The 25442-nt window shown below is 57.8% G+C and overlaps 7 protein-coding genes across 7 annotated transcripts; 2 read left to right on the top strand and 5 right to left on the bottom strand.

Moving 5' to 3' along the window:
• Positions 1-2107: 2107 nt before the first annotated feature.
• On the top strand, positions 2108-3661 carry CMQ_1158 (uncharacterized protein; the record flags this gene model as incomplete). Its single annotated transcript, XM_014318237.1, has 1 exon — positions 2108-3661. The coding sequence occupies one exon, from the start codon at positions 2108-2110 to the stop codon at positions 3659-3661; it is 1554 nt and encodes a 517-aa protein (XP_014173712.1).
• A 992-nt stretch (positions 3662-4653) lies between these two features.
• Positions 4654-7141, bottom strand: CMQ_1576 (aconitase; the record flags this gene model as incomplete). The annotated part of the gene is made up of 2 exons (XM_014318655.1): positions 4654-7023; positions 7109-7141. 2 exons carry the CDS (start codon positions 7139-7141, stop codon positions 4654-4656), a joined length of 2403 nt encoding a protein of 800 aa, XP_014174130.1.
• Positions 7142-7542: 401 nt separating this feature from the next.
• On the bottom strand, positions 7543-9344 carry CMQ_1531 (rad52 DNA repair protein radc; the record flags this gene model as incomplete). Its single annotated transcript, XM_014318610.1, has 4 exons — positions 7543-8441; positions 8506-8544; positions 8613-9274; positions 9337-9344. The coding sequence occupies 4 exons, from the start codon at positions 9342-9344 to the stop codon at positions 7543-7545; spliced, it is 1608 nt and encodes a 535-aa protein (XP_014174085.1).
• Positions 9345-10609: 1265 nt separating this feature from the next.
• On the bottom strand, positions 10610-11440 carry CMQ_1251 (nuclear envelope protein cut8; the record flags this gene model as incomplete). Its single annotated transcript, XM_014318330.1, has 1 exon — positions 10610-11440. One exon carries the CDS (start codon positions 11438-11440, stop codon positions 10610-10612), a length of 831 nt encoding a protein of 276 aa, XP_014173805.1.
• A 1448-nt stretch (positions 11441-12888) lies between these two features.
• On the top strand, positions 12889-14343 carry CMQ_513 (RNA-binding protein; the record flags this gene model as incomplete). The annotated part of the gene is made up of 1 exon (XM_014317592.1): positions 12889-14343. One exon carries the CDS (start codon positions 12889-12891, stop codon positions 14341-14343), a length of 1455 nt encoding a protein of 484 aa, XP_014173067.1.
• A 423-nt stretch (positions 14344-14766) lies between these two features.
• CMQ_372 (zz type zinc finger domain containing protein) lies at positions 14767-17882 on the bottom strand (the record flags this gene model as incomplete). The annotated part of the gene is made up of 2 exons (XM_014317451.1): positions 14767-17697; positions 17757-17882. 2 exons carry the CDS (start codon positions 17880-17882, stop codon positions 14767-14769), a joined length of 3057 nt encoding a protein of 1018 aa, XP_014172926.1.
• A 1943-nt stretch (positions 17883-19825) lies between these two features.
• On the bottom strand, positions 19826-24995 carry CMQ_1123 (upf0052 domain containing protein; the record flags this gene model as incomplete). The annotated part of the gene is made up of 5 exons (XM_014318202.1): positions 19826-21144; positions 21287-21682; positions 21829-21857; positions 22418-24163; positions 24220-24995. 5 exons carry the CDS (start codon positions 24993-24995, stop codon positions 19826-19828), a joined length of 4266 nt encoding a protein of 1421 aa, XP_014173677.1.
• Between the last annotated feature and the right edge of the window lie 447 nt (positions 24996-25442).

The following is a 25442-nucleotide window of genomic DNA, read 5'->3' as shown; positions in this document are numbered from 1 at the left end:
TTCGAGACTTGGAGATCGGTTATGCCAGTCGTATATCGGAAGTGAAATAGTATAATCAACTCGGGAACAATCCGGAATGTTCTCGTGCGATCTGAGTAATACGGTCCCGGACTGAGAGATAGTAGTCCCTGGCTACACTGCAGTGCATGAGTGAGCAAATTCTGGAGGACACAGCTCTAGGTGCGAGATGTAAACAACCCTGGTCAATTTGCATCTATGGGTAAAAGTGCTATAAAATCGAAAAGCATCAATTTTGCGTGGAATGGTTCCTCCGCAAACACAGCTGATCATCACAATTCTACGGTCGTATTCACATGTGATGCTGAACGCTCGTATTAGACGACCCTGACATGCCGACAATGCTAGTAGCACGGAGTATATACGTCTCCGACAAGCATACTGGAGGCCGTGTACTTCACAGCCTCGAGCGCGGGGCTGCCCCCACTGCGTTGCTAATTGTCGGCTGTCAGGAGTCAAGTGCCAGCAACAGACCGCCCCTTGTGCGCCACGTGGTCGTCGTAGAGACGCCCAACGCGAGCCAAGCTGAGGCGCGAAAACCGCTGGCGATGAAGACAATCCCAAGCCGAAGACCCACCTCTCACTCGGAGTACTATATCCGCAGGGGGCAGGAGAAGGCCGGCGTGCGAACACGTGATCTGTCCCCTATGTCAGCCAATCCGAGGACGGCAAGAGCGTTTTGGACTAGTCAGATACGGTCGCACTTCAGCGCCCAAGCGCAAAGCACCAGTGAAATTCACAGCCGTCCGTCTCTTGTTTTTTGACGACGTCGCCAACTGCTCGCCTCGCACGCCCACGCCGTTCCGTCTTCCGTCTCTCGTCTGTGTCTGGCATCGTCTGTCGGCGAGAGCACCACATCGTCCGTGCCGTGGGGCCAGCAAGACCGCGACGCACATTCTTCGCGGCGCGGTGCCGAAAAGCCGGCTCTCCGCTGCCTTGGCCTCATTCTTCTGTTTCCCCTGTTCTGTTGTTGGGTCGTCTAGATCGGCCGCCCGTCTTCATGATTTTCACCGCGGCAGGGCGCCGGTGCCAATGACAGACGTGCAGAAGAATCTGCTTTGTTTTCTCTGGCGCAGTCGCCTCTCAGGGCCAAACGCGTGGCGCAGGTGAGTGAGTGCTCGGCCGAGTCTCTTTCATCAGCATTATTTTCCTCCCGTCGCATTTCGCCTATTTCTCCATCCACCTTTCATCTCCTCCAAGGCTACACCACCCTATATACCTGCACTTCCCTGCAATATCCCCAGACGTCCGTCTATGATGACTATTGGTAAAAGGTCAGACGGAACTTGTGCTCTCCTGGTTTTGCTTGAGCTGCTCCTTATCCTGCCGTCTCGCAATCTGGCTGTTCTAAGGGGAGGCTGGCCCTAGCTAGTCGCTTCCTTCACTGTCAGCCAGCTCTCTGGCTCATACCTCCGGCTGTGCCTACGACCATGGCCTGTCCCGAATTGGACGAGTGCTGTCCATCAAGTGCCGAGCACACCTCTGTCTCCTGATTGAGATGCTTGTGTACTGCCACCTTTTTGGGGCCTCGGCTGCCGCCCCGCAAAAGGTATTTTTCCCTTTTGCGCACTCACACGGCACCGAGACCAAAGGCTGTGGCAAACATTTAGGGGCGCGAACGTTTATTTGACGAAAGGACACACCTTTGGGTGTTGGCCTTTTGTTCCTATACTCTTCTGCGAGATGGACGGTCGGTGCGGGAGCTCTCTTGCGAAGCCGTTGAGCCATCCGGAGGATGACTATTATAAGAAACTGAAAAGACCTGAGACGGACACCGCCCTCCCTCCCCCCTAAGACAAAGAAGAGAGGTTGGGTCCGATACAGACTAACGCCACCCCAAAGCAACTTACTTTACACGACATAGTATATCATACAGCCACATCTCCGTTTCCAATGTCCTCATTGACTGCGGCTACCAACCCAACTAGACAATCTTTTCTGCGAGGATTGGCTCACTCCAAGTCGCTACAGGGGTGGTGAGCAGCCAGATCTCGATGACTTTGGAGTTTTCCTCTTGCAGCATCCTAACCGGTAGCCAGGTCACCGGGCGACTCTTCCGAGCCAGGGAGAGGACGAATAGGCGCAAACAATGGCACGAGGAGCGATGCCGCCGACTCCCAGCAGCGGCACTATGAGCAACAGTGAAACCCGTGCGGTCGGGGCGGTCTGCTCCTTTACCAGCTGCAAATTGCCGTCCTTTGCTGGAGCCCCACTATGCCAGGAACACCTGCAGAGCATAGGGGTGAAGCCCAAGAAGCCCACCAGCAGCCTGCGCATCAGCGGCCCAGATGCGCCGACTCCGGGGCCTCCGTCGCCGTCGGCGTCCAAGATAGGAGCACAGTCGCGATTGCCTTTTTTGCGGAGAAAAACCGCCCCCAGCGTCCACAAGCCCTTCCTGCCGTCCAGCTCGACGGTTCAGAAAGAGGGTGCATTTTCACCGTCTGCAGGCAGTTTGGCGCGTACACGTCCTCCTATCTCGCACAAGCGGTCGAGGGACGAGTTTGAAAGCGACAGCAGCTCGCTGCCAGGTTCTGATGACTTCGCGCATCCGTCCACGACAGCTTCGCCAGAAAGCCAGAATGGTGCCGTCGGGAGGATGGCTGGTGGACGTCTAGTTCCAGACAGAGACAACAGCAATCGGGGGGCAGCGCCGACGAACGGCAAACTTCACACAAGCCACAAAAGCCTACACGACAAGGAGAACGGGGGAGAAGCCGCGCCTGGACACACCGGATCGGGACTGCGAGGCTGGTGGGACGTGGAGTATAGAAGACGGGACAGAGCGACAGGCGCTGGGCTGGAAAGATCGGAGTATGCAAGCCTGGACTTGAACGATCTCGCACACGCACGCCTCCCCATACCCTCAACGCCGCTGTGCATCGCATCATTATATCGGCGGAGCCAGGGCCAAGACCGCGATTGCGGCGACCGGCCCCGGAGACTCAGGCCGGTCCACGTCCCGCTGACGCAGCACCTCTCACTCGACGCCTACGTCTACAGCCAGGAGAGCGCGGCCGAAGCACCACCGGGCGTGGTGGTGCCGTCCGGGGCCGAGATGGCGGCAGCCCGTGCCCGGGCTGCTGTGACGGCATCGGTGGCAGCATCGACGTCCTTCTCGGTCCGCCCTTCGTACATATACGCGCACATCGACCCGCGGATTCACTGGATGCGGCCACGGCCGACCAGCTGGCACGATGCCAAGCAGACGGAGATCAGAGCGCGCGGTGGCCGCAAAGCCAACTTTGGCAAGGTAACCCAGCGCTTGGCCGATCAGCGACGGCGAGAGCTGTCAAGCAGCGGAAGCGGCAGTGGAAGCGGCAGCACCACCAATGGGGTAGCAAGCAAGACCGCCACTTGGGCTAGCAACAAGCCCAAGGGAACGGCCAGTGGAACAGCCACTAGCGTCGCCAACGGGACTGCCAATGCCGACTGCGATGTGGACGAGAGCGCAGACAGCAGTGTTGGAATCGGCCTTGGTCGGACCGCTGCTAGTTCGGCCACGTCAGACAAGGACCTGCCTCCAGAGGTCCGTAGCAACAAGCAGTGGATGAAGTTCATAGGCCTGTTCTCTCAGCACGGCGAAGAGAGACGGAGGAAGATGTTGCAGCAGCGAGCAGATCGCCAAGGACAGACCGAGGCGTAGAAGAGAGCAGACGGTAAACTTCTGCCTCGTTCTGCTCTGCTGTACGTCTCCAACGCGATGGCGTGTGTACATATTTTAGTCTGCGATTTTCTTGCCTTTTTCGTCATTCATCGTCAGTTCTGCCGGGTCGGCAGGGAGTGTTGTTCTGGGACTCTGACCATCTGTCGGGGATATTATATACCGGTTTCTGTTTCATTCTCGCTCTCCCGTACGAGAGCTGAGCAAAGTACATCGTCTGCAATACCAACGTTCAGTTTCAAACTGCGAGACCTGTGTTCACTGCTTCGGTTTGATCCAAATACTCAAGGACGTCTTTGTCCGAGCATCTCGGCTTATAAGGCAGTGAGTGGTGATATGGGTTTGCGTATACTACTATATAAAGCGTGCTGCTCGTTTAGCACTATAGTTGCGTTTGTGGTCTTATACAACGACAATTCACTTCTGTATAGGAAGAACAGAAGGCATTGCTTTAACACCTTTGATACATTAGTATGCAATCCGTCTTTTACGTCGCCGCCGGCTTTGTCGCACGTGTTGCTCTGGTCGAGTGCATCCATTGTCTAAGCGATTCGTGGAATTTGTCCATGTATAGAAAACAAGTATGTTGCAACTTTCAATAACTGGCTACAGGCTGCAGAGCGATTACTATAAGGTATAGGGCTCGAAGATGCAATGATAAAAGCTCTGCAATTTTTGTATTTAGGAACAAGTGCGCTGGACTTGTCTAATTTATACAGCTCGAACCTCAAGTCAAGCTTGTACAACTCCGACGACGCCGTAGACACGAGCAAGAATCACGTGACAATGTCTGATGGATCCGATGCTCTGTACTCCGTAAGGCAGCTGCGTATAGGCTGTCCAGTTTTGATAGGACAGCATGTTCAATCGCTAATCGAAGTCAAACCCTAGTACGAGGAAAGCATATGTACCAACCCATTTACCGACCACCCTTGCTCCTTTTGTCTTCCTCTTATCTCATTCTCTCTCCCTTCTCACCTTTTCGACAACATGTTTAGCGCGCTGCCGGCCAAAATAAACTCCGCCTGGTCCTTGCTGACGGCGTGCCGGGTCGAGACCAGGAACTGCTCGCCCGTAGCGGCCTTGGTGACGCGCAGCTGCACGTCGCCCTTACCGCCAGCATGCAGCATGGCGTGCAGGCCGACGGTGGCCACTTCGTCGCCAGCCTCGAGGCGGTCGTAGTCGGCCTCGTTGGCAAACGTCAGTGGTACGACGCCCTGCTTCTTCAGGTTCGTCTCGTGGATGCGGGCAAACGACTTGGTCACCACGACGCGTGCGCCCAGATAGCGTGGCTGCAGGGCCGCATGCTCGCGTGCGCTGCCCTCGCCGTAGTTGTGCTCGGCCACCACCAGCCAGGGCTGTCCGCGTTCGCGCCAGCGCAGCGCCAGCTCCGGGATCGTCGTCTGGCTGCCGTCCAGGTCATAGGCCACGTTGACCTCGCCTGTCGCCGCGTTGACGGCCGTGTTGAGCGTGTTGGCACTGATGTTGGGCAGATGGCCCTTGTACTTGAGCCACGGCCCGGCTGCCGAGATCGTGTCCGTCGTGCACTTGCCCGCCACCTTGACCAGCACCCGGAGCCCTTCCAGGTCGCCGTCCGGGAAGGCTTCAAACGGCTCCAGCACTGCCAGCCGCTCCGATGATGGCGAGATCGCCACCTCGATCGACGCGTCCGGTGCCGGTGACAGCACTGCAAACGCTGCCCGGCCCTCGTCAAACGGCTGCGGTGGTCCCTCCAGTCCCTGTGGTGCTGGAAACCGGAACTCGCCGCCGTCTGCCGTCGGGATCGCGTCCGTCAGCGGGTTGAACGTCGTCGAGCCCGCGAATGCGAGTGCTGTCACGATCTCCGGCGACGCCAAAAAGTTCATTGTCTGCAGGTTGCCGTCGTTGCGTCCCCGGAAGTTACGGTTGTACGATGTGAAGATCGCGTTGGCCGTTCCCTTTTCCACCCCGTCACGCCGCTTCCACTGCCCGATGCAGGGACCGCATGCATTGGACAGCAACACGCCGCCAGCATCGCTGATCGCCTCCAGCGTGCCGTCACGCTCCAGCGTCGCCCGGATCTGCTCGCTGCCCGGCGTCACGTAAAAGTCGGATGCCGGCTGCAATCCGGCTGCCGCTGCCGCCTTCAGCAGACTCTCCACCCGCGTCATGTCTTCGTACGAGCTGTTGGTGCAGCTGCCGATCAGCCCGGCCGACAGCTTCTCCGGCCACTGCTCCTGCACCACCGTCTCGCCGAATTGCGACAGCGGAATCGACAGGTCTGGCGTGAACGGACCGTTGACGTGTGGCTCCAGCTCCGATAGGTTAATCTCAATCACCTCGTCGTACTCGGCGCCCTCGTCCGCTGCGAACTGGAAGGATGCTCCGCTGACGCCGCGGAACTGCGTCAGCCGCTCTGCATCCAGTGCCGCCTGTCCTCGTCGCGTCGACACCAGGTGCCGTCCCGAGGCTGCTGTGTACGGGAACAGGGATGTCGTCGCCCCCACCTCTGCGCCCATGTTGCAGATCGTCGCCATGCCCGTGCAGCTCAGCGTGTCCACGCCCGGCCCCGAATACTCGATCACGAAGCCCGTACCACCACGCACCGTCAACCGCCCGGCCAGATGCAGGATCACGTCCTTGGGCGACACCCAACCGCTCAGCTGGCCCGTGAGCCGCACCCCTAGCATGCGAGGCGCCTTTAGCTCCCACGGCGCCCCCACAAGCGCTTCCACCGCGTCCGCGCCGCCCACACCAATGGCAATCGTGCACAGCCCGCCCGCATTGGGCGTGTGGCTGTCGGTCCCGAGCATCATCATGCCCGGGATCGCATAGTTCTCCAGCACCGTCTGGTGGATGATGCCTGCGCCCGGCGGCCAGAAGTCGATGCCGTACTTGCGGGCTGCCGATTCGAGAAAGTCGAACACTTCGCCGTTGGTCCCGATGCCCGCCTCCAGGTCCGAGTCCGCGCCCTTCTCGCCCACGATCAGGTGGTCGCAGTGGATGCTGGCCGGAATGGCCGTCTGTGGCAGCTTGCACGTCATGAACTGCAGCAATGCCATCTGCGCCGACGCGTCCTGCATGTTGGCCCGGTCTGGATTGAGCAGCAGGTTCGCCTGTCCCCGGATCGCCCGCCCGTTGTCCGTGTTTGTGAGCAGATTCTCCTCCACGTTGTCCAAGTGGCTGTAAAGGATCTTCTCGGCCAGCGTCAGGCGCCGGTCCGGGCCCAGCACCCGCCGAACCTCTGCATATTTGTTATACAGCCGCTCGTAGACGGGCGTTAGTGCAGCTGCATCGTTTACCGTCGAGAAAAGCCGCCGCGTTCCTGCCGGAAGGGAGCGCTGAGAAGGAAGCTGCCGAAGATGCTGAACAAACGCGACCGAATGTGTTAGCGAGCAGAAGCGAAAGCCAACTTGAAAAGACCCATGTCCAGAATCGCAAGTTACTCACCCTGGCCAGAGCCCCAGAGCGGCCGGCTAGCATGATTGGACCCATGACACCTCTGGTTTCGTGACAAATGTCCCTCTTGTCGACTGCGTGAAGCCTGATGTGCAATATTTCGCGGGGTGGACCTGCCAAAAAAAAATTATAGTGCCCTTTTCGAGCGCCGGCAATCGGACCTGAGTATGGCTACAGTGACACTGCACAGCCAATCAGAGATCAGTCAATACCAAACCACATATGAACAAAACCTGGGGAAGATGCCCCTATTTTCAGCTGCATTACTGCTCGTTGTTCCTCCAGCCAAAACAGCCCACCCATCGCCATACAGGGAATCCCCAGAACCAAACGCCATTGCACAAATGCCCACAAATGATTGGCCATCTCGAACATGAAGACAAATATGCCCGTAGAACCCCATCGCTTCATCACATGAGAACAAGTTACGCAAGCTTCTGTCTCTTATAATCTATGCCGCCAACTTCCGTAGGAACATTGCTAGTCACCTCTGACAACGGCTGTCGTGTAGCCGCTGCATCGCCCGGCGGGCCACGTTTCATGGGCGGTGGCCGGAATTGGCCACGGTTGGCCAGAGGGCTGGACGTGCTTGAAGGTGCCCCTATGCGGCGTGCCGACTCTGGGATCGAATGGTTGAAGTTGGCACGCCCTGGCCCTGCAGCAGCTGCTGTACCAATCCCTGTTGTGATTACTGCAACGCTTCCGGCACCGGTGCTGTGTCCGAGGCTCCTGTCGGGCGTAGGTGTCGAGCTTTGTTGTCCGCCTGGGCGAAGAACTCTCGGAATTGGCTTTGAGCTGTTATGATCAACACCTGGAGTCTTGCGAATCGATGGGCTCTCAGCTTTGGGATTGAACAGATGTCCTGCCTGAACCGAAGGCGCAACGGCAGCCAGAGCATCGCCCTCTCCAACCTTGGCAATAGCCCGGGCCGATAGCCACGGCGTGCCTTCTTCCTCTTTGACCGATTTGCTGTTGTTGCCGTTGCCATTGCCACTATTGCTGCCGTTGTTCATGTTCTGCCGTGGTGCAGCATTTCCCGCCTGGTAATGGCCAGCTGGCTGCGGCTTGTTGGCTGCCTGGTTGGCTGCCTGATACGACCGGCCTCCTCCGACACCGCCATTAGGCCTAGGTGTTTGTGGTGGCCGCGGGACATTAGCATTGCCCGCTGGGCGCTGTGGTGGTTGAATTTGGCGGACAGGGCTGACACTTCTTGACTGCTGAAACCGTTGTGCGGGCGGTGGCAAGGATGGGACCGATGGATTAGGGACTGCGAATTCGTCGGGGTGGCCCTCCTCAGTCACACAAAAATCTGCCTCATCAAAGTCTGTTATGCGCCGGTGTCAGAGTCTAGACTTATACTGTTGTGCGTTGCAAGAGCGTAGACTTACCTCCTAACAGGTCTTCGTCGAATGGGTCCATTGCGAATGCTATGCACGTTTGTCAGTTAGGTCTACAGGCTTTCGTGCAGCGTGCATCGTTTGGTATGGGTGCCCACCAGAAGTAGAAGCAGATACTGATTCGGCCTTGGGAACTGCAGCTGCCGCCGAAACTGGCGGTGCTGCCGGCGGCTCCTCTACCTTGACGGCATAGTCTGCGTGTCGGTGCAATCCGCGCTCGTCAAATTTTCTGTTTGGCGTCACCTTGATCTTCGACACCTTTTCGACATAGGCCTTGTCATAGATGCAGTTACCGAGGACATTGCCAAAGTTGCGCAGAGCGCGCTTCAGTGCATCTGTCGTCCCCTCTTTCTTGGCCTTTTCAAAGGCGGCCGCCTTGCCCTTGCAGTTCTCGATATGGCCATAGCCAATATCCTCATGAAAGGAGCCGTCGCGGAGGGTGACACGCACGATCACAGATAGACCGATGGAGATCTTAAGTGTCTGGGGATGTTCGTCGACAAAATCGATCTGGATCGTTTGGATGGAGGAAGACCAGCCATTGAACCCAAACACCTCATTGGCCAGAGCAATGACCTTCTCAGCGGCAATATAGTGAACTTTCTGGCCAGACGGACCAGAACGGGCAGACAGGTACTCGGGGCCCAATTGCTTCTCCAATCGGTTCTGCAGCGTCGCAATTTCCTGTGCTGTATACTCGGACATGCGTGGCGCGACTTCCTGGAAAGGATTCTTCACAATCGTATGTTGATCGCCGGGGCTTTTCCGTGTTAGAAAATCTACCGTTCACAGTCACAACCGAGTAAAAGAGTTAGGCCATACTTAGGCATCGTGACTTTTCCGTCCACCTCAAAAGGCTCCTCGGTCGAAGACGGGCGTGGACATCTGCGTGCAGACAGAAGCAGACAAAAGACCGAAGCTGGAGAACAGAAAAAAGCTATGTGGTGATCGTATGTAGCACTATGGCAGAGGCTGCGGGTGGTGACTGGGGTGATTGTCTTTCTGCAGATGTGTACAGCCCTGTCGTCAGAACGCGTTCTGTATCCAACAACTACCAGAGACGCGAGTGGACGACGCACTATCACGTGATTGTATTTTTACCCCATGTCTGCCTAGCATAATTGTGGGCCACCCACACGGGGCACGTGCCGTGCTATAACAACATAATTACGACGTACGACGTAGTTGCTCGGTACGGAATACGGAAGGTGGAGTACAATGTTTGTTGATAAACTGGACAAGATATCGTTGCGAATAGCGTCAGACAATTTGACACGGAATACTTCGTAATGTAAAGTGGCAGCTTGTCGGTACCTCATTAAATGCCATGGCATCACGGCTAATATCGACTTCGATAATCTAGGGAGTACGAGAGGTGGGTTAACGGATAAGCGCTCTAAACCAGTTGAAATTGCTCTATAACCCCCCGAATTAGTAGGCTATGTTACGAGTAAGGCTCTTCGTATTTCGTAGATTATGATATTTTCAGTCGTTCTTACTTGATGTCATACGTGCGAGCAAGAGGATTACTTCTCACATGCGGATGATGACTATATGTCGGCTTCATCAATGCCATCAGTACTATACGTTTCGTCATCGATAAGCTGCACTACTATTACCTTGAGTCGCGCTGAGTCAAATGAGTACACTCAAATTTTACCTCTACACATCCCGGACACGGCATTGCCAATTTTCCTCCGGTCATGACAAAGGCTCATAATGCAATACGTGAAGACGGCATACCGCAACATAGGGTAGCTAAACGAAAGCCCGATGAAACGTAGATGCCCAGCGTAAATGGAAGAAAAAGTATGATGACTAGAGTAGGCGAACGTAAAGTGTAATTCAATAGCATACCAAAAGCACGTGGACAAAAGAAAAGCAAAACGCCGCCTTGACTTGAATCCCGGTTGTCCTCAACTGAAGTCTAATGACGCTTGACACAAAAACACCGAGTGCACAGAAAGCGGAACACGACAAAGTTTGAAAATTCGAAAGAGGGAAGCGAGCGTATCGTAACGGTTCGTTATAAGTCGACAGATTGGATGAGGTGATGCCTCTTCCAGACTGTGATTTCCTGACGGCTCCAATCGTCCTACCACGGGCCAACCCGTACAGGCGAGCCAAAAGTGCCGTTCATCAACTGGTTCCGAATAGAGTTAGGGTCATTGGTGCTGGCGCTGCTGCCAGCGCTGCTGTTATTGGCGGCACCAGCCCAGCCAACATTGGTGGACAGGGCATTCACGGCAGCACCAAGCCGACCGCCGGACTGGTGGTTGTGCTTGGCGATGATCTGATCCCAGTGCTCCGACAGGAGGGCCAAGCCACCACCGCGTTTTGATGCCTCCTGGATAACCAAAGCCCAAGCCCGCGATATCTCATCATACGCACCCTCTTTGTGTTGGCGATGCGCTACGCTGTCCCAATCCGGAAGCTGGTGGATGATCTTTGTGGCGCCATCCAAGAACTGCAGCGAAGCAGCCGAATGGGTCTCGACGGGAGGCAAAAACTGGCGAGTGAAATCGGCGATAGCGTCGACCAGGGCCACAAGCGGCTGCTTGACGCGGTAGTAGTTGTAATCGGCACTGGAGTGGCCGTACGGCATAGCATTACGCACCCGCTGCTGGTATTCGCCGAGAAGGTCCAGGGTAGAGGCGGCGGTCGGGCGTGGAGCATGGTTGGTGACTTGCAGTGCGATCTCGGGGTGGTGGTCGCAGATGGTTTGGAGAATGGTGCGTAGTTGCGAGGCATTAAGAGCTTCGAGCAACCGTGGAAGAGGCAGGGAGCGGCCGGTGATATCAGAGGCGCGAGCCTTCTTGGATGGGCGCGAAAGTTGACGGCTCGAGATAGCAGGAGAGCTCATGGGCGACACGGACATCTCGTCGCCGAACTCTTCATCAGCTTTCCGCTTCTTGGAAGGGGCCATGGCTGTAGAGGGAGACACTAGAAGATATTAGGGACACGAGGGACACAGGACAACCAGGAGGCAGACGAAAACGGACGGGAAGACATACTGGACCGGGAAGGAGAGAGTCTAGAAGACCCGTGCTGGTGTGGTAGTAGATGGGGTTGCGAAGGCAGCAAGACGTTCATCTTCTGGAAGATGGTGCGGAAATGAAGTCGAGTCGGAGATGCCGAACAGCCGGGGAAATTTCCAACTAATAATGAGGCAAGTGTCTGCTACACGTTTGGATGAGGAACGGTAGCAGATACGATGACCGAGAAACAGATGTCGTAGAGCCGTTGGCGTGGACTATGGATGCTGGTGCTGGAAAGAGAAGATATGAGACGATGGCGAAAACTGGATTTGTCCAGATGACGGCCTAAATAGATACGACAAAGGAAATGAGTATTCCGCAGGGCGCTCGGACACGGTCGCAGTGAATTGACAGCGCACACGGCTTGGGCGGACAGGCGTGTGGGTGTGCAGGCAGAGAGCCTCGGCAGCTCCTGGGATTGTCGGGAGAGGATTTGCGTGAATGTTGTGAAGAGGAGAGGGAGAGAAAGAGAAGAAAAAATAAGAAAGGGAGGCCCCCGCTCAGATATGTTGGCTGGCCCATGCGGCGGCTGCGATTAGTGGATGTGCTTTGCTGGAGTGGTCACTGGACAGCGCTCGACCAGTGATGTGGGGCAGAGGCGGATTTTAGCGGGTGCGTAATATGGGTGTATTCGGCCGGCCTGCCGCTCAGGCAAGGGAATTAAGCTGTGCCGTGTATTACTCCGTACTCCGTATTATTATATATCTTACGAGTGGACATACGTGGAATGACCAGCCTCTCCGGGCAGCCAGCAAATGAGAGGCCGCAGACCGAGGTTGTCCTGGCACCTCTTGGCAAAGAAAGCCACGCGTGTGCGTTAGTGCAAAAGTTATACTATGCACTCGTAATATGCCAACGTTCTTTGTGCACTATTGAAGCGGTCAGGGAGAGAGAAGCGGCGCTACAGAATAGTAGCATAGGCACGGAAATCGGCCATCCTTCATACGCACAATTACTGAGCGCACCACCGTCTCGGAAGCGTCAATTGTAGTTTGCATGCTGACAGACAGCAAGCATTTGTTTGTTGGATGATCCAAGACATTGAATCGGGCAAGATGTGTTGTCTACTCGACAGATCGTAAGACAGAACAAAGTACCCCTCCCTGAAAGAGTGTTAGTCAAAACACTTTAGCCTAACCTTGTAATTACGGAGTACGGAGTACTCCCGTCCCAACTGAAAAGTAGTTAGAGCCCCCCAGCCTAGGCCAGCCTTATCGTTATCGCAATATCCGATAAGGAAAAATTCCTAGATCGAAAAATATACTCTTTTTGTACTCCGTAGGCCTTTCAAATTTGCTTGTCCGTTTCCTTTGACCAATACAGCTCTTGTGCACAAATGGCGACCGAAACAGAGACGAAGATAGAGGTGGCACGGCCGCCAGCGGTAGAAGACGTCGCCGATGACGTGTCCAGCCACGGCGACGACCAGCCGGCAAAAAAAAAGAGCAAGCGCAAGGCCAGCACGACCGATCTGCCCGAACTCGAGGTTGACGTCAGCCTGCCGGAGCCGCCGTCCAAGCGGGCCAAGCGTGCGCTGAAGAAGGGCAAGCCGCTGCCGCCGCGGCCGAATCCGCTCGCCGACAGCAAGGACGACGCCGCCGACGACGACGGTGCCGGAAAGAGCGGCAAGAACGGCAAGAACGGCAAGCCATCCAAGGAACGGTCTCAATTTGGTGTCTGGATCGGCAACCTGGCCTTTACGGTCACGCGCACGCAGCTGTTCCAGTGGCTCGTCGAGAGCTCCGGCGGGACCATTGCCGAGGCTGACATCACGCGCGTCAACCTGCCGACGTCGTCGCGTCGACCGGGACAGCCTCCACGGGACCGAGAGGCCGAGCCTGCCGGCGCGGCCGGTGGTGTGGCCCTGGCCGTCCAGAACAAGGGCTTTGCTTACGTCGACTTTGCCACGTACGAGGCGCAGGTCGCCGCCGCCGCTCTGTCCGAGACCGAGCTGGACGGACGGCGCGTGCTGATCAAGGACAGCAAGTCGTTTGATGGCCGGCCGGCCAAACCGGCTGCAGTCGCGGCCGACGGCGAGACGGCAGCAGACAAAGACGGAAGCGGAGCGGCAGCAGCAGCGTCGGCCGGTGCTGCGAGCTCTACGGCTACAAAGGTCTTTGTCGGCAACCTCGGCTTCGAGACGACGGAGGAAGACCTGCGGCGGCATTTTGCGCCGTGCGGAACCATTGCCTGGGCCAAGGTGGCCACCTTTCCCGACAACACGGAAAAGTGCAGGGGATACGGCTGGGTGCAGTTTGGCCTGCCCGAGGTCACCGACGGGACGCAGCCGACGCCGGCCGAGGCCGCCGCTTCGGCCGTCTTGGGCTTTGTCCGCATCAAGGAGGCCGTAGACACAGAAGAGGACTTTGTCGCCGAGGCTCTGGCGGCCGAGGCCAACAAGACAACTGAGACAGACGAGGCGGCCGCCACAGCGACGACACTGTCGGTAAAACCAAAAGAGGCCCGGTTCCGGACGCGCAAGTGGTGGGTCAACATGCTCAAAGGCCGCACCCTCAAGGTGCAGTTTGCCGAGGACGATCAGGCTCGGTACAAGAAGCGGTTCGGCAAGGACCGGCCACAGAAGCAGCTGCCACAACAACAGCAGAGGCAGACAGAACAGCCGCAGACCCAACACAAGAGGCCCAGGCAAGAAAAGTGGCAGGACAAGACGGCACGCAATGAAGAGGCTGCTGCTCCGTCAGACAAGCCCTTCAAGTTCCAAGACCTCAGCATCGCTCAGCGGACAGGTGCCGTGACAGCGTCGCTGGGCAAGAAAACCATGTTAGAATAGACGTATATGTTATACACCATCACAATCCGACTAAGTGGAAGAACTTAATTGCTACCTAACAAGGAATACCGTACAAAAAATAATGTTTGCAATTGCTCGCAGTACGACGGCCACCTACATACTGGAGATCGATGGCCAAGACAACAAACAGCGACGGAATGTTCAATCTCGTTTGACATTTGGAGACTGACAGTGTCCACTTCGATTTGAGTGGGTGAGAGGAGAGCCAATATGAATTGCTCTAGGAAGGGTAAACAGTAGGAACTGGATAGTAGCAGTTGTAAAAGGAACAGAAAAACAGGCAAAAGAAAACACGCGACTCGATTGTATCAAAAGCAGAAGGCCCAAAGAACGACGTTAAATAGCAAATCCATCATCCTCTTGATCCATAGCCACACGCCCGCCAAGCACGCTTCTGCTCGGCTACTTCTTGTGTGCCTTTTCCAGCGGCTCGTCGACGGATTCCTCGTCCGATGCATCGAGAATGTCGTACTCGTCATCCGTCACGAAACCTTCCTCGGACTCCTCGTCGGCCCAGTCAAAGTCAAAGCTGTCGCTGGCATGCGGAGCCGTTGCCGGTTCTGCGTGTCCTTCCGCAATGCAGACGCTGGAGATGGGCGACTCTTTCTCGAGCTTGGGGAAGATCATCTGGCTGCCTTCCAACTGCTTGGCCGGAGCGTCAGAAGTCTTCTCTGGTACCTCAGCCACGAGCGTGGCCGCCGTCTCCGTGACCTCGGTGAGCTCGTCGTTCTTTGGCTCCTCCTTGGACTCCTCCTTGGACTCCTCCTTGGACTCCTCCTTTGCCTCCTCCTTTGCCTCCTCCTTGATTTCCGTCTTGGCCTCCTCGGCCGCCTTCACGTCCACGTCACACCAGAGGCGGTCGCCGAACTTGATGCCGCCGCGCGATGTGAGACGCCAGTACGAGATGGCCTTGCCTACACGAGAAGGTGTGCGGAGCAGAACGGTGAACGGGAACTCCTCGCCCGGAGCCACAGTCTCGTACGAGATGGTCGACTCGGAGGCAGAAACTAGCTCCTGGATGCCAGCAGGATGGTTCGGGTCGACGTGTCCCATGTAGTCGCCGCTCACAAAGCGGACGCAGCAGCCGGCCGGCCAGGCCACGGTGCCGGTGTTCCGCAGCACCCATGTCTGCTCAAACACATGGTTTGGGCGCATGACAGTGCCGTCCGCAACGATATCGCGCTCGAACATGGCATCCAGGTTCTCGGCAGAAGGCTCAACAACCTCTCGCTCAACGGCCGGTGTCTCCTGAACGGCAACGACCTCGGCAGCCGGCTCGGGAATCTTCTCCGGAATAGGGGGTGCCGCGCATACGACTTCTGTAGGCTTGACATCCACAACGGTCTGGACCTTGTTCAGGTTGATGCCGTTGGACGCAGGCATCGACCAGTGAGGGTCGTCGAAGGCCGACAACATTGGGCAGCGATCACCCATCGGGAGCATCTCCTGGCCACGTCCGTCCTCGCCCGTCGTAGAAACCGAAACGTGGCGAACTGGTGTCTTGAATTTGATCAGGGGGTGCGTCTTGTTGTGGTGGTTTGCAGGGCTGGCCTCGCAGCTGGCGCAGAAGTCCACGTCGGAGCAGACGGCACACTTGTAGCGCACGCCCACAATCGCACGGGCATGGCGGCTGACGCCAGAACACAGAGGGCCGTCACAGTAGATGCCCGAGTGCACGGTTTGGACGATACTCTGCTCGTACGCTTCAGACAGAGGCTCGTAGATGGGCATAAAGCGGTGGCCAGGGTGAGTGAGTTCGGCCTTCGTGACACACTCTGCACAGTAGTCCCAGTCAGGGCATCCCATGCACTTGTGGCGGACACCAGTGATGAAGCTTTCACAACCATCGCAGACGGCATTGTGACGCTGGCCCCGACCCGCAGGCAGCCGACGCCGCACGTTGTTGTCGAATAGTGTACCCGCAACAGCCGGAATGAAGGCATGGGTGGGATGGTGGCCATGCTCGTCCCTGACAAAGCACGCCTTGCACAGGTCGAAGTCGAAGCAGGTGGAGCAGTGAAGGAACATGGCTTCCGGAAGCTCCTGGATGCAGTTGTTGCAGGTGCGCATCTGCGGGCCGACGTTCTCGCCGAAGAGCTCCGACAGAGTCACCAACTGAGCAGCAACGTTCGCTGCAGCCTTGCTCGAGACTGCAGAGGTGTCCGGGCGAAAGGGAAGCTTTTGGGGGAGCAGCGGCAGCTTCGGGGCGGACACCTTCGGCTTCACCTCCTTGGTAGGGGCTGTGTCCACCAGCTTCTCGGCAGATCGCTTGAACTTTGCCGGAGACAGCTGGGTCGTGCTGTTGACGAGGGCACCGTCCTCGGCTTTGTAGCGCTTGATCATCCAGTGCTCGTTGTTGTAGCAGGTGATGCCGAGCTCGATACAATCCGGGCACAAATCGAAATCACCCCCTTCGCAAGTCGAACAGTGGTAATGCGTGTCGGGGATAGTGCGTTCGCAGGAATTGCAGCAGACGGAAAAGCCATTGTGCAGGGTTGGGGACAACACCTTCTGATCCTGGGCCGAGCAGTCAAAGGTAGACCATACGGCCGCAGGGCCACGCTGTGTGCACTTGACGACCGGGATGGGCTGGGGAGGTGCAGGAGAAGCCGGGGCCTCGATAGCAACCTCGACAGTCTCCTCGGCAGTTTCCTCGGCAGTTTCCTCGGCAGTCTCCTCAGCAGTCTCTTCGACGATCTCCTCGGTGGTCTGTTCAGCAACAGCCTCCACAATAGCCTCGATAGCCATGGGAGAAGCTTCAGCAAGCACGGGAGCGACGTCGGTCTCCTCGGACACACTCTCCGACGACGACTTGGGAGCAAATGTGTCAGTTTTCAGTCCCATCTCGGCAACAGAGGCCCCAAGACGGGCAATGTTTCGCTCGAGAAGCTCGTGGCTGCGGGCCATGTTCTTGAGAGTGGCGGCCAGATGAGCATCGACATCATAGGCCCACGAAGTGGACTTCTCCTCGGCCAACGAGCAGGCGCCCGGGAAGCGGCCAGGAATGGCAGGGCACTGCTGGCGATCCTCTTCGGAGCGAGCCATGCTGGACGAGACGATGACAGGCGTAGTCGTCGACTTGGTCTTGAGCGGCTCAGCCGCACCCTCAGGCACGTCCTCGATCGTGACGGGGCGGGGGATAACCTGGGGGGGCAACGGCGGCTCGGCCACAATGACACGAAGCTTGAGCTTCTGCTTGGCCTTTGCGGCACGGTACAGCTGCTTGTACACCGACTGGTTATTTCGGTCCAGGACGACAAAGGTGCCGGCGGAGTCGGAATAGCGTTCGAAGCGGCACTTGACAGTAGGATCGATGAGGAGCATCTCGCGGAGCTAACAGCAGTGTTAGTTCTTGTCGCCTGAAGCAGAAACGCACAATCCCGTAAACGCACCTTGCCCTCAAGAGAGCTAGCGACGAGGTCACGCAGCGGAAGCTTGATCTTCCTTGTCACGCCCAGATGAGTAATCTTGAGCGTGATGGGAGTTTCGCCCGTCACAGGTGTCGGGGCCGACGCCATGATGGCCGAGTTGGGTTTCTATTCGGACCTAGCAGGTGATGTCACGATTAGTCGCTGAGGAAGTCCGACGATGACGCTCGATGAGATGGGGGGCCGAAGACAGCCCAGTCATCAAGCACAAGCACTCCGGAGTGGAGATGACGAAACATGCAGCAGCTTACGTATTGTCAGATAGCCGGGCTTCAGCGGGAGAGCCTAGCCGTGTGTAGTAGTGCAGGACAAGCAAGCCCGGAGCAGAAGAAGGAGGTCTGATGGGAAGACCAGCAGCGGGAGCAGGAGTGGTGATGAAATCTCCCTATTTATCGATGGGGGAGATGGGTGCGAAGAGGAGAGAGGGAAGAGAAGGGAGGGAGAGAGAGAGAGGGAAGGAAAGGCGAGCAGCAGGATAAGGTTGCTTTTGGGGAGCGAGGCGTTGGCTCGTTGGTCAGCGATGGGAAGAAAAGTGGAGAACGTGGAGAGCGCTGAGCGAAGAGTGAAGTCGAGGTGGACGGACGGGCCCCACCTTCCCAGCACATAGAGTGTTTCCACATACGGAGTATTACTAAATGTCAAACAGCAGGGAGGGAATGGCGGGATCACAAGGTCTCCTACCATCCAGGTCACCGCAGCTCCCAGCGACCAGCCCCGTACTATGCGTCGTACACGCCTACCTGGAAGCGGCAGCGACCAGGCAGACGCGGGTGCTTCGCAATGTGGTTCGGCGGCGAAAACAGCAACGTCAGCGAGCGGCAAAGAGGCAAAGATAGACCAGGGCCGGATGGAGCTGTGTGATTTGTCAGGAGGTGTCCGAGTGGGGCCACCCATCGTATTTCGACTTGGCCAAATCGCCCTGCTCCATTGCACTATTGCACGATTGTACATGGTATCTGACTACGGGCAGACAAAGAGATGCGGACGCAGCACGGTCGCACCAGCAGTACTACTTGTACGGAGTATGTAAGACTGCATTCCAGGGAGGCGGCTTAGCTGGCGTCATGGGAGGCAAGAGGCCGACCACATCCGCCAGCCTGAAGGCGAGGAAGCCTGTGGGAGGCGAACTATTACGAGCTGCTTGACCGTTTCGTTTGCTTGTTCGTTTGACTGTCTGTTTTGTCTGTCGCTTCTTCTGCTCTAGCGGTTTTGCCCATTTGGACCATTGGGCAGACGGACAGCTGCTTGGCTCTGTTGGCCGTCCAATCGTCGCGAGACCTGCGCCATCTCCTGCTGGCACACATGACCTGACCAGGAGGGGCCAGACGCCTTGTTCTCCGTACGCGTACATAGTACATCCGACGAGTGCAAGCCATGGTGGGACTTGTGCACAACCCACGAGGTGAGCCGTGTGTTGCCGTGATCGCCTACGTGCATGTGCAGACGTGCACATCCAAGCATCCGTCCTGATATCGTGCATTGTCGCCGATGTCTTGGTACGATACGTCGAAGGGAAGCCTAGTCTTTAGGCGGTGTTGCTCCGCCTTTTAGGCTACGCTGTCTCACGTGCACTCACGTGCAATGATCCCGAAAGCAACCGCCACAGCGCTCCTTAGGCGGCCAAGCAGTGACTAAGACGCGGCCAAACTGGCCGACATCGCCGAACTGACCGACTTTTCGGTGTACCGCGGAGACAACCAAGATGTCTCTCACTTGACGTTCGCGTGACCCTTCGACAGACGGCTTCCCGGGGTTTTCCCGGTTTCCCCAGCTTTTTCGAGCATTGGCCTGGAAGGCGAGTCGTTTGAAGCCGCCTCTTGGCAGACATCCCTGCTGCTGACCACGTCGTCTCGGCTGCGATCGCCTCAGCCGATCGCCATGTCCAACAGTCGGCGCCGACGGCGGGCCCGCTCGGTGCATCGACTCTTGTACGGGACCGTCCTCGCCGTCAGAGACCGTGTCTCGTCACGAACTACGTCACGTATTCTCACTCTAGCCGTAGCCTGACGAAAGGAATCTGCTATGCTCGTATCTTACAGCCCATCTCCTTGCTCGCCGATGACGCCTAGCAGTGCCCGTGTAAGTGCCTCCTCGTCGTATCGCCCCATCCCCAAGCCGCCATGTCCTCTCGGGCGCCTTTCTTGGTTCGGCACAGCCACACAGCGGATGCCAAGTCGGCCCAGCTCTGCCTCGTCGACGAGAGGGCCGCTTGCGGCGCTGGTCTTGCCTCCTCTCGTGCCGCCCTCTAGATGCAGCACGTGCGTCACGTATCGCCGGCAGTCTTCGTCTTGCACTGGGCCCAAGTCCTGCTGGCTCTGCTGGCACGCACCCGTGATGGCCCGCACGAAGTCGACGGCCGTCATCGGGTCGTGCTGGGGGCCCGTCTCGCGGTCGAGCTTGCTGTTCAGGATGAGCACCTTGGCCCGCCCGTGCTGCTGGCCGTGGTCGCCGTCATCACCCCTGATCGCTGCGCCGACGTCCCGCAGGACCAGACTCGGGATGATGCTCGTGTATAGGCTGCCGATGCTGTAGACGATCGCACGGGCTCGCTGCAGCGCTGCCAGCGCCTTGGGATTGGCTGGCGGCCGGATCTCGTGGCCGTATGGGTTGATGTACCAGACCCGCTCGATCCGTGCCGGCAGGTCCTCCTCGTCGTCTTTGCTAAAGGCAATCTGTGGACGGCGCAGCACTGGCAGGGATCCCGGTAGCGTGGCGTCTTCAAAGTCAATGGCCGTCGCAGCTCGCCCGCGCATCTTGAGCGTCGTGGCCGTCGCCGCCGTCGGCGCTGTCGGTGCTGTCGCCACCGGGGCCACGACAGTTCCGTCTGGCAGCGACGTCGGTGCGGACGGGTGGCTGATGTTGACTTGTCCGGCAATGGTGGTCCCATCGACCAGTCCGGCCGAAATGTGATGTGTAAAGTTGGAGCTGATAGCCGGCACCACGGCCACGTGGTCAGGAATGCCGCACAGCAGCGACAGGAGATAAATGGCGGCCTCGAAGGAGCCCGAGAAGAGCCGGGCCCCGGTCAGAAAGAGGTTGCCCACGCTGGCACCGGCAAAGTTGAAGACGGACGTTGGCCGCGCCCGCTTGACGATCTCGAGGTTGAGCGTGTTGAGCACCGCTCGGATGAGCTCGCGCGTCGGCCCGGGAACAGACGTCCAGAGCCCGTGGCGCGCCTCGACGAGATCGAGCCATTCCGCCCGGGCCTCTCGAGGATCCGACGTGCAGAGCCGGTGCTCCATGAGGGCACGCAGGGCAGCGCGAGAGCTGGCCGCTGCCGAGAGAGCAGCACTCTGCAGGGCCGCGGCATCTGGGTCGCCGTCCCCGTCATCGCCCGTTGGTATCAGGCGCACTAGACGACCTTTGTCCGCTTGTCAGCCGAGCCTGTTCAGGGGCCTGAAGACTCATACACATCTTACTTCGTATGTCGCCCACGCCTGCAGGCCTCGGTTAGCAACTGAGAGAGAACAGACGTCACTGGCCACACTGCTTACTGGGCCCGCCAAAGAAGCGGATCAGCTCTGAAGAGCTGCCTCCATTGTCGGAAATCGGGATGATATATTCCAACGGACACGATCTGGTCTTGTTGCTCTTCCCGTCGTTGCCCAAAAATGTTGCCACGGCCTGGAACGCATCAACCAGCGAATTAGCGGCAGTACCACCTGAAAAGACACAAAGTCCGCTCGGCGCATGCAGCTGTGTCACTACTGGCTCTACACCAGCTGCTGCAGGCCTGAAGTCCGGGGCCCCAACTGCAGCCTGCACTGCTGACGTGGTTGAAGAGCAAGCTGTCGGGGCCGCCATAGCTGCCGCAAAAGCCGGTGGAAGCGAAGGTGTTCCTGTTCCGTCGTCCATCGCTATCCGCTCTTGGTACTTCGTAGCAACGCGAGCTGTAAATAATGTTATCTTGACTCAGGTGTTGATGGCTTGGAGCAGCTGTACTTGTATTTTAAAAGACCCCTTGTCGGATGGCTCCAAAGCTACCCCGTAATTATATGGGGTCATCTTCGCCAAGAGCGCTAGAGGTGCCGTTTACGGCTTTCAGCGAGCTGTGCGGAGTACGGACTAGGCACGAACGAGAAGCCACAAGAACACAGCTAGACCTGGAAACAGCATTATCGCTTTCTTATCTTTTCTTCTCAGCTCTGGTCTCTTCTCCTTTCATGTATACTACCAAACTCCACACTCTCCTTTACCTCTGTCTGCCTGTTTATTGGATTGTCTCTTGGGCGGATTCCTCCACTGGATACAGCACAGGTAAGGTAGATACATTGACTGAAATAGAGAGAGAGAGAGAGAAGAGTAACAAGCCGTGTCAGGCACAGCAGAACGAGCGTCTGCCGGGACAAGGTGGAGAAGCAGGGCGGTTCGTGTGTTAGAAAATTAGGAAGGATCATCAACTGATATTTCAAAGGAAAAAAGAAGGTGAGAGAACAAAGCTTGAAAACGGGAAGTGGAAAAGATGCGCCAAGTTCCTGCTTCCTTCCCAACCTTTCCCGGGAAAATGATAGCCCAAGAACGCGAATTTGCAAACGTTGCTCCCTCTGCTCTAACGAATGAACGGCGGTAGACGACAGCCAGAAAACAGCCAAGCGAATGTAGCCCGTCCCAACACAGAGACTTACTGCTGGTAGTACACCATCCCCGGTTGTGGCGGGTAGTAGTAACTATCGGCAGGAGTCGGCGTCACCATTCCGCCCATGCCAGGCACAAAGCCGCCCGGGGGAGCTGGAGTCGGCACATACGACGGATAGTTGGACATGCCAGGGAGGCTGGATGGATCGTAGTAGTACACCATGCCGTTGGCCTCCTGAGCAACCAGGCTGTGGTGGGGGACCGGTTGTTGCTGCACGTCGACCGGTGTCCCGCCGACATCGCGCTGGCCTGGCTGGCCAGACGGTGGCCCAGCACCCTGCGGTGTTCCTCCAGGTACAAACGTCGCAGCTGCCCCCGACGGAGCCATGGTAGAGGAGTAGGTGGGTGGTGTTGGGTAGAAAAATCCCTGTTGTGGAGGCGGCTGCATCATCGGATATCCCGCAGGATTGCCATAGAAAGTGGCTCCTGCCGGCGCTGCATTTGGCTGCGAATACATCGGCGGCTGAGCAGACATGTTCGGCTGGAAGGGAGCGGCGTGGATGGCGCGCTCTGGAATCTGCGACAGCGGTGTGCCGGCAGTGTAGGACGGATACGACGGGTGGCGTTGATGGGGCTCTCCTGGCGGAAAGCCGCTTGCCATCTGGATGGGAACCTGTTGGTGGAACGGCATGGGTAGAGACTGCTGCTGCGCGAACGGCCCCAAGCCCCCGGTCGACTGGGGATCGATTGTGTCGACCGACACTGCCTTCTGCGGTCGTGGTTGGTGCATAGGCAGGTTCTGGCTTGCTCGGCTCTCCTGAAATGCAGGCCGTTGGGGTAGAGGATGGATCTGTGGAGGAGGAACGGTGCTGAGCGAAGAGCCCTCTGGCACCTGGGATGGCGGTATAGGCTGCTGCTGCGGCTGCTGCTGCTGTTGTTGTTGTTGTTGTTCTGCCTGCTGCTGTTCTGCCTGCGGGGTAGATTTAGCCCCTGACTGTGGCGGCACGGACACGGAAACACCGCCACCTGCACCCATGGATATGCCTAGACCGCTCATCGGCACCGACATCGGCATAGCAGGAGGTGGAACACCCGATGGCGGTAGCCGCACGACCGGTCTCGAGGCGTTGTCGATGTGGAGGGCTGGTCGGGACATGGCTGACCCGGCAGGAGATATGATGTAGTCGCGGCCAACGTCGTGGGTGATGGACGACCTCCGACTGAGCGCGATGCTGGGCGAGTACATGCTCCCGTTGTAGTAGCTGCCGCCAAACATGCTGGTCTGTCGCGAGAAGCCGGAGATGGAGCCCATGACAGACCGCGTCCTGTTGCCGCGCATGCGCTGTTGGTTCGGACGCAGTGCGCGGGGAATGAAGATAAACGAGCGGTCCACGGCCGGGAAGATCTGGCTCTTCGGCTGGCCCGGGAGATCAATGACCACGGCCTTGTCCCGTCGGAGCGGTGGCCGGTGATCTGGCAGTTTAGTGTATTGCACAACCTTGAACTTCTCAAACAGCACCGCTTCTCTCATAGGCGGGAAGAATACCCGGACAGTCACCACCCCCAGCGGCTTTTCCACCGACATGGACCGGTTGATGGGCACGGCACTGGGCAGACATGTCGGTATGCTCGCAGCAGGGGCCACAGCCTGGCTTCCGCCATACTGACTGCTCGCATCGAAACGACGGCGTGGTGGTGGCGCCAGTCGCGGCATGACCGGTGCCGCAATGGTGTCGTGCATGTCGTGAGCCCACGGGGCATTGATCGTCGGGTCTGCCGGGTTGTGTATATGGCCTCTGTCGAGATCATTCAGTCAGCAAAAGACGGCAATCAGCCAGAACAGATTACATACTGCAATGGGGCGTACAGCCCTCCGTAACCGCCCCGACCACGGCCTCTTCCACCCCTACCAAAGGGCCGGAAACCGTTGGCAGCTGGGCCAGCACCCCGATGGTCGTGCATGAAGAAAGCCCCCCGGTTGGGCACAAACGACGGGTCCTCGTCCCGCTTCTGCTTGTAGAGGTCGTGCTCGCGGCGCTGTCTCTCGTAGGGCGTCTCGCGGCGTTGGGCCTGGGCGGAAGAAGAGGAGACGATGGGCGGCTGGGGTGCCTTGACCGGTTGAGCAGGCTGCTGCGGCTGTGATGCGGATTCGGCTTGGGACGCGTCTGCGGGCCCGTTGCCGCTCTCCTTCGCCTCGCTGGCGTCACGGTCAAGCTGCTCGTTTGCGGCCGTCGCCGTCTTGTCTGAAATCGACAGTCCGCGCAGCATATGTTCAGCGCTGGGTGTAGCAGCACTGTCCGTAGGCTCCGTCGGCCTTCGTCCCTCCGGCTTGACTGCTGCACCTTTTGGGCCCGCCCCGCTCTTGATGCCCTTGCGGGTGGCCGGTGTGGTTGGCGATGCATCGTCGATGTTGCTTGTGTCGCTATCATCTACAGCCGCATCCCGATCCTCGCTGGCGGCCGAAGCGTCGGTCAGAGAGTCGTCGTCGACCAGATCGAATGTGCCGTGATCGTCGCCGTCGTCGTCATCTACGCGCCGACGTTGGCCGATCAGCTTTCGGCGTCGAGGCCCATCGTTCTTGGCAGTGGCATTGGGAGCACGGCCGGCGGGACTGGCGGCGGTGGCCATCGTGTCGACGCTGACGATCTCGTCGACTTTTTGCCGTTGAGCAATTTGGAGTGCTGTCGATTGCGACGGCTGCTGGCAGACGATCAGGCGAAGAGCGTGGGCTTCGGACGCGTTGCTCTGCCTGGTCGGATCATGCGGCGAGTTCGGAGGGCGGAAGCGGCAACGGAATGATGAGACGTGGGATTAGTCGGAGACGTTGGACCCGTTGGTGATAACCTGATGACCGGGCGGAAAATAGCAGCCTCCCGGACGAGCGAAATGAGATTTGCTGGCCGACGTCTCCCTTTTTCCACCTGCCGTTCTTTCGAGCTGCCTGGTTGGGAGAGGGGCGTCCACTGTGGCCGAGGATACGTCGTCGTAGCTAAACCGCCCTGCGGCACGAGAAAAAAAGAAAAAAAAAAGTAAGATAGCAGGCAGATGACAGGCGCCGATCCGAAGAAGTAAACA

Source organism: Grosmannia clavigera, assembly GCF_000143105.1.
Source record: "Grosmannia clavigera kw1407 unplaced genomic scaffold GCSC_140, whole genome shotgun sequence".
NCBI classification, from domain to species: domain Eukaryota; kingdom Fungi; phylum Ascomycota; class Sordariomycetes; order Ophiostomatales; family Ophiostomataceae; genus Leptographium; species Leptographium clavigerum.
This window is presented reverse-complemented; position numbering and strand designations above follow the sequence as displayed.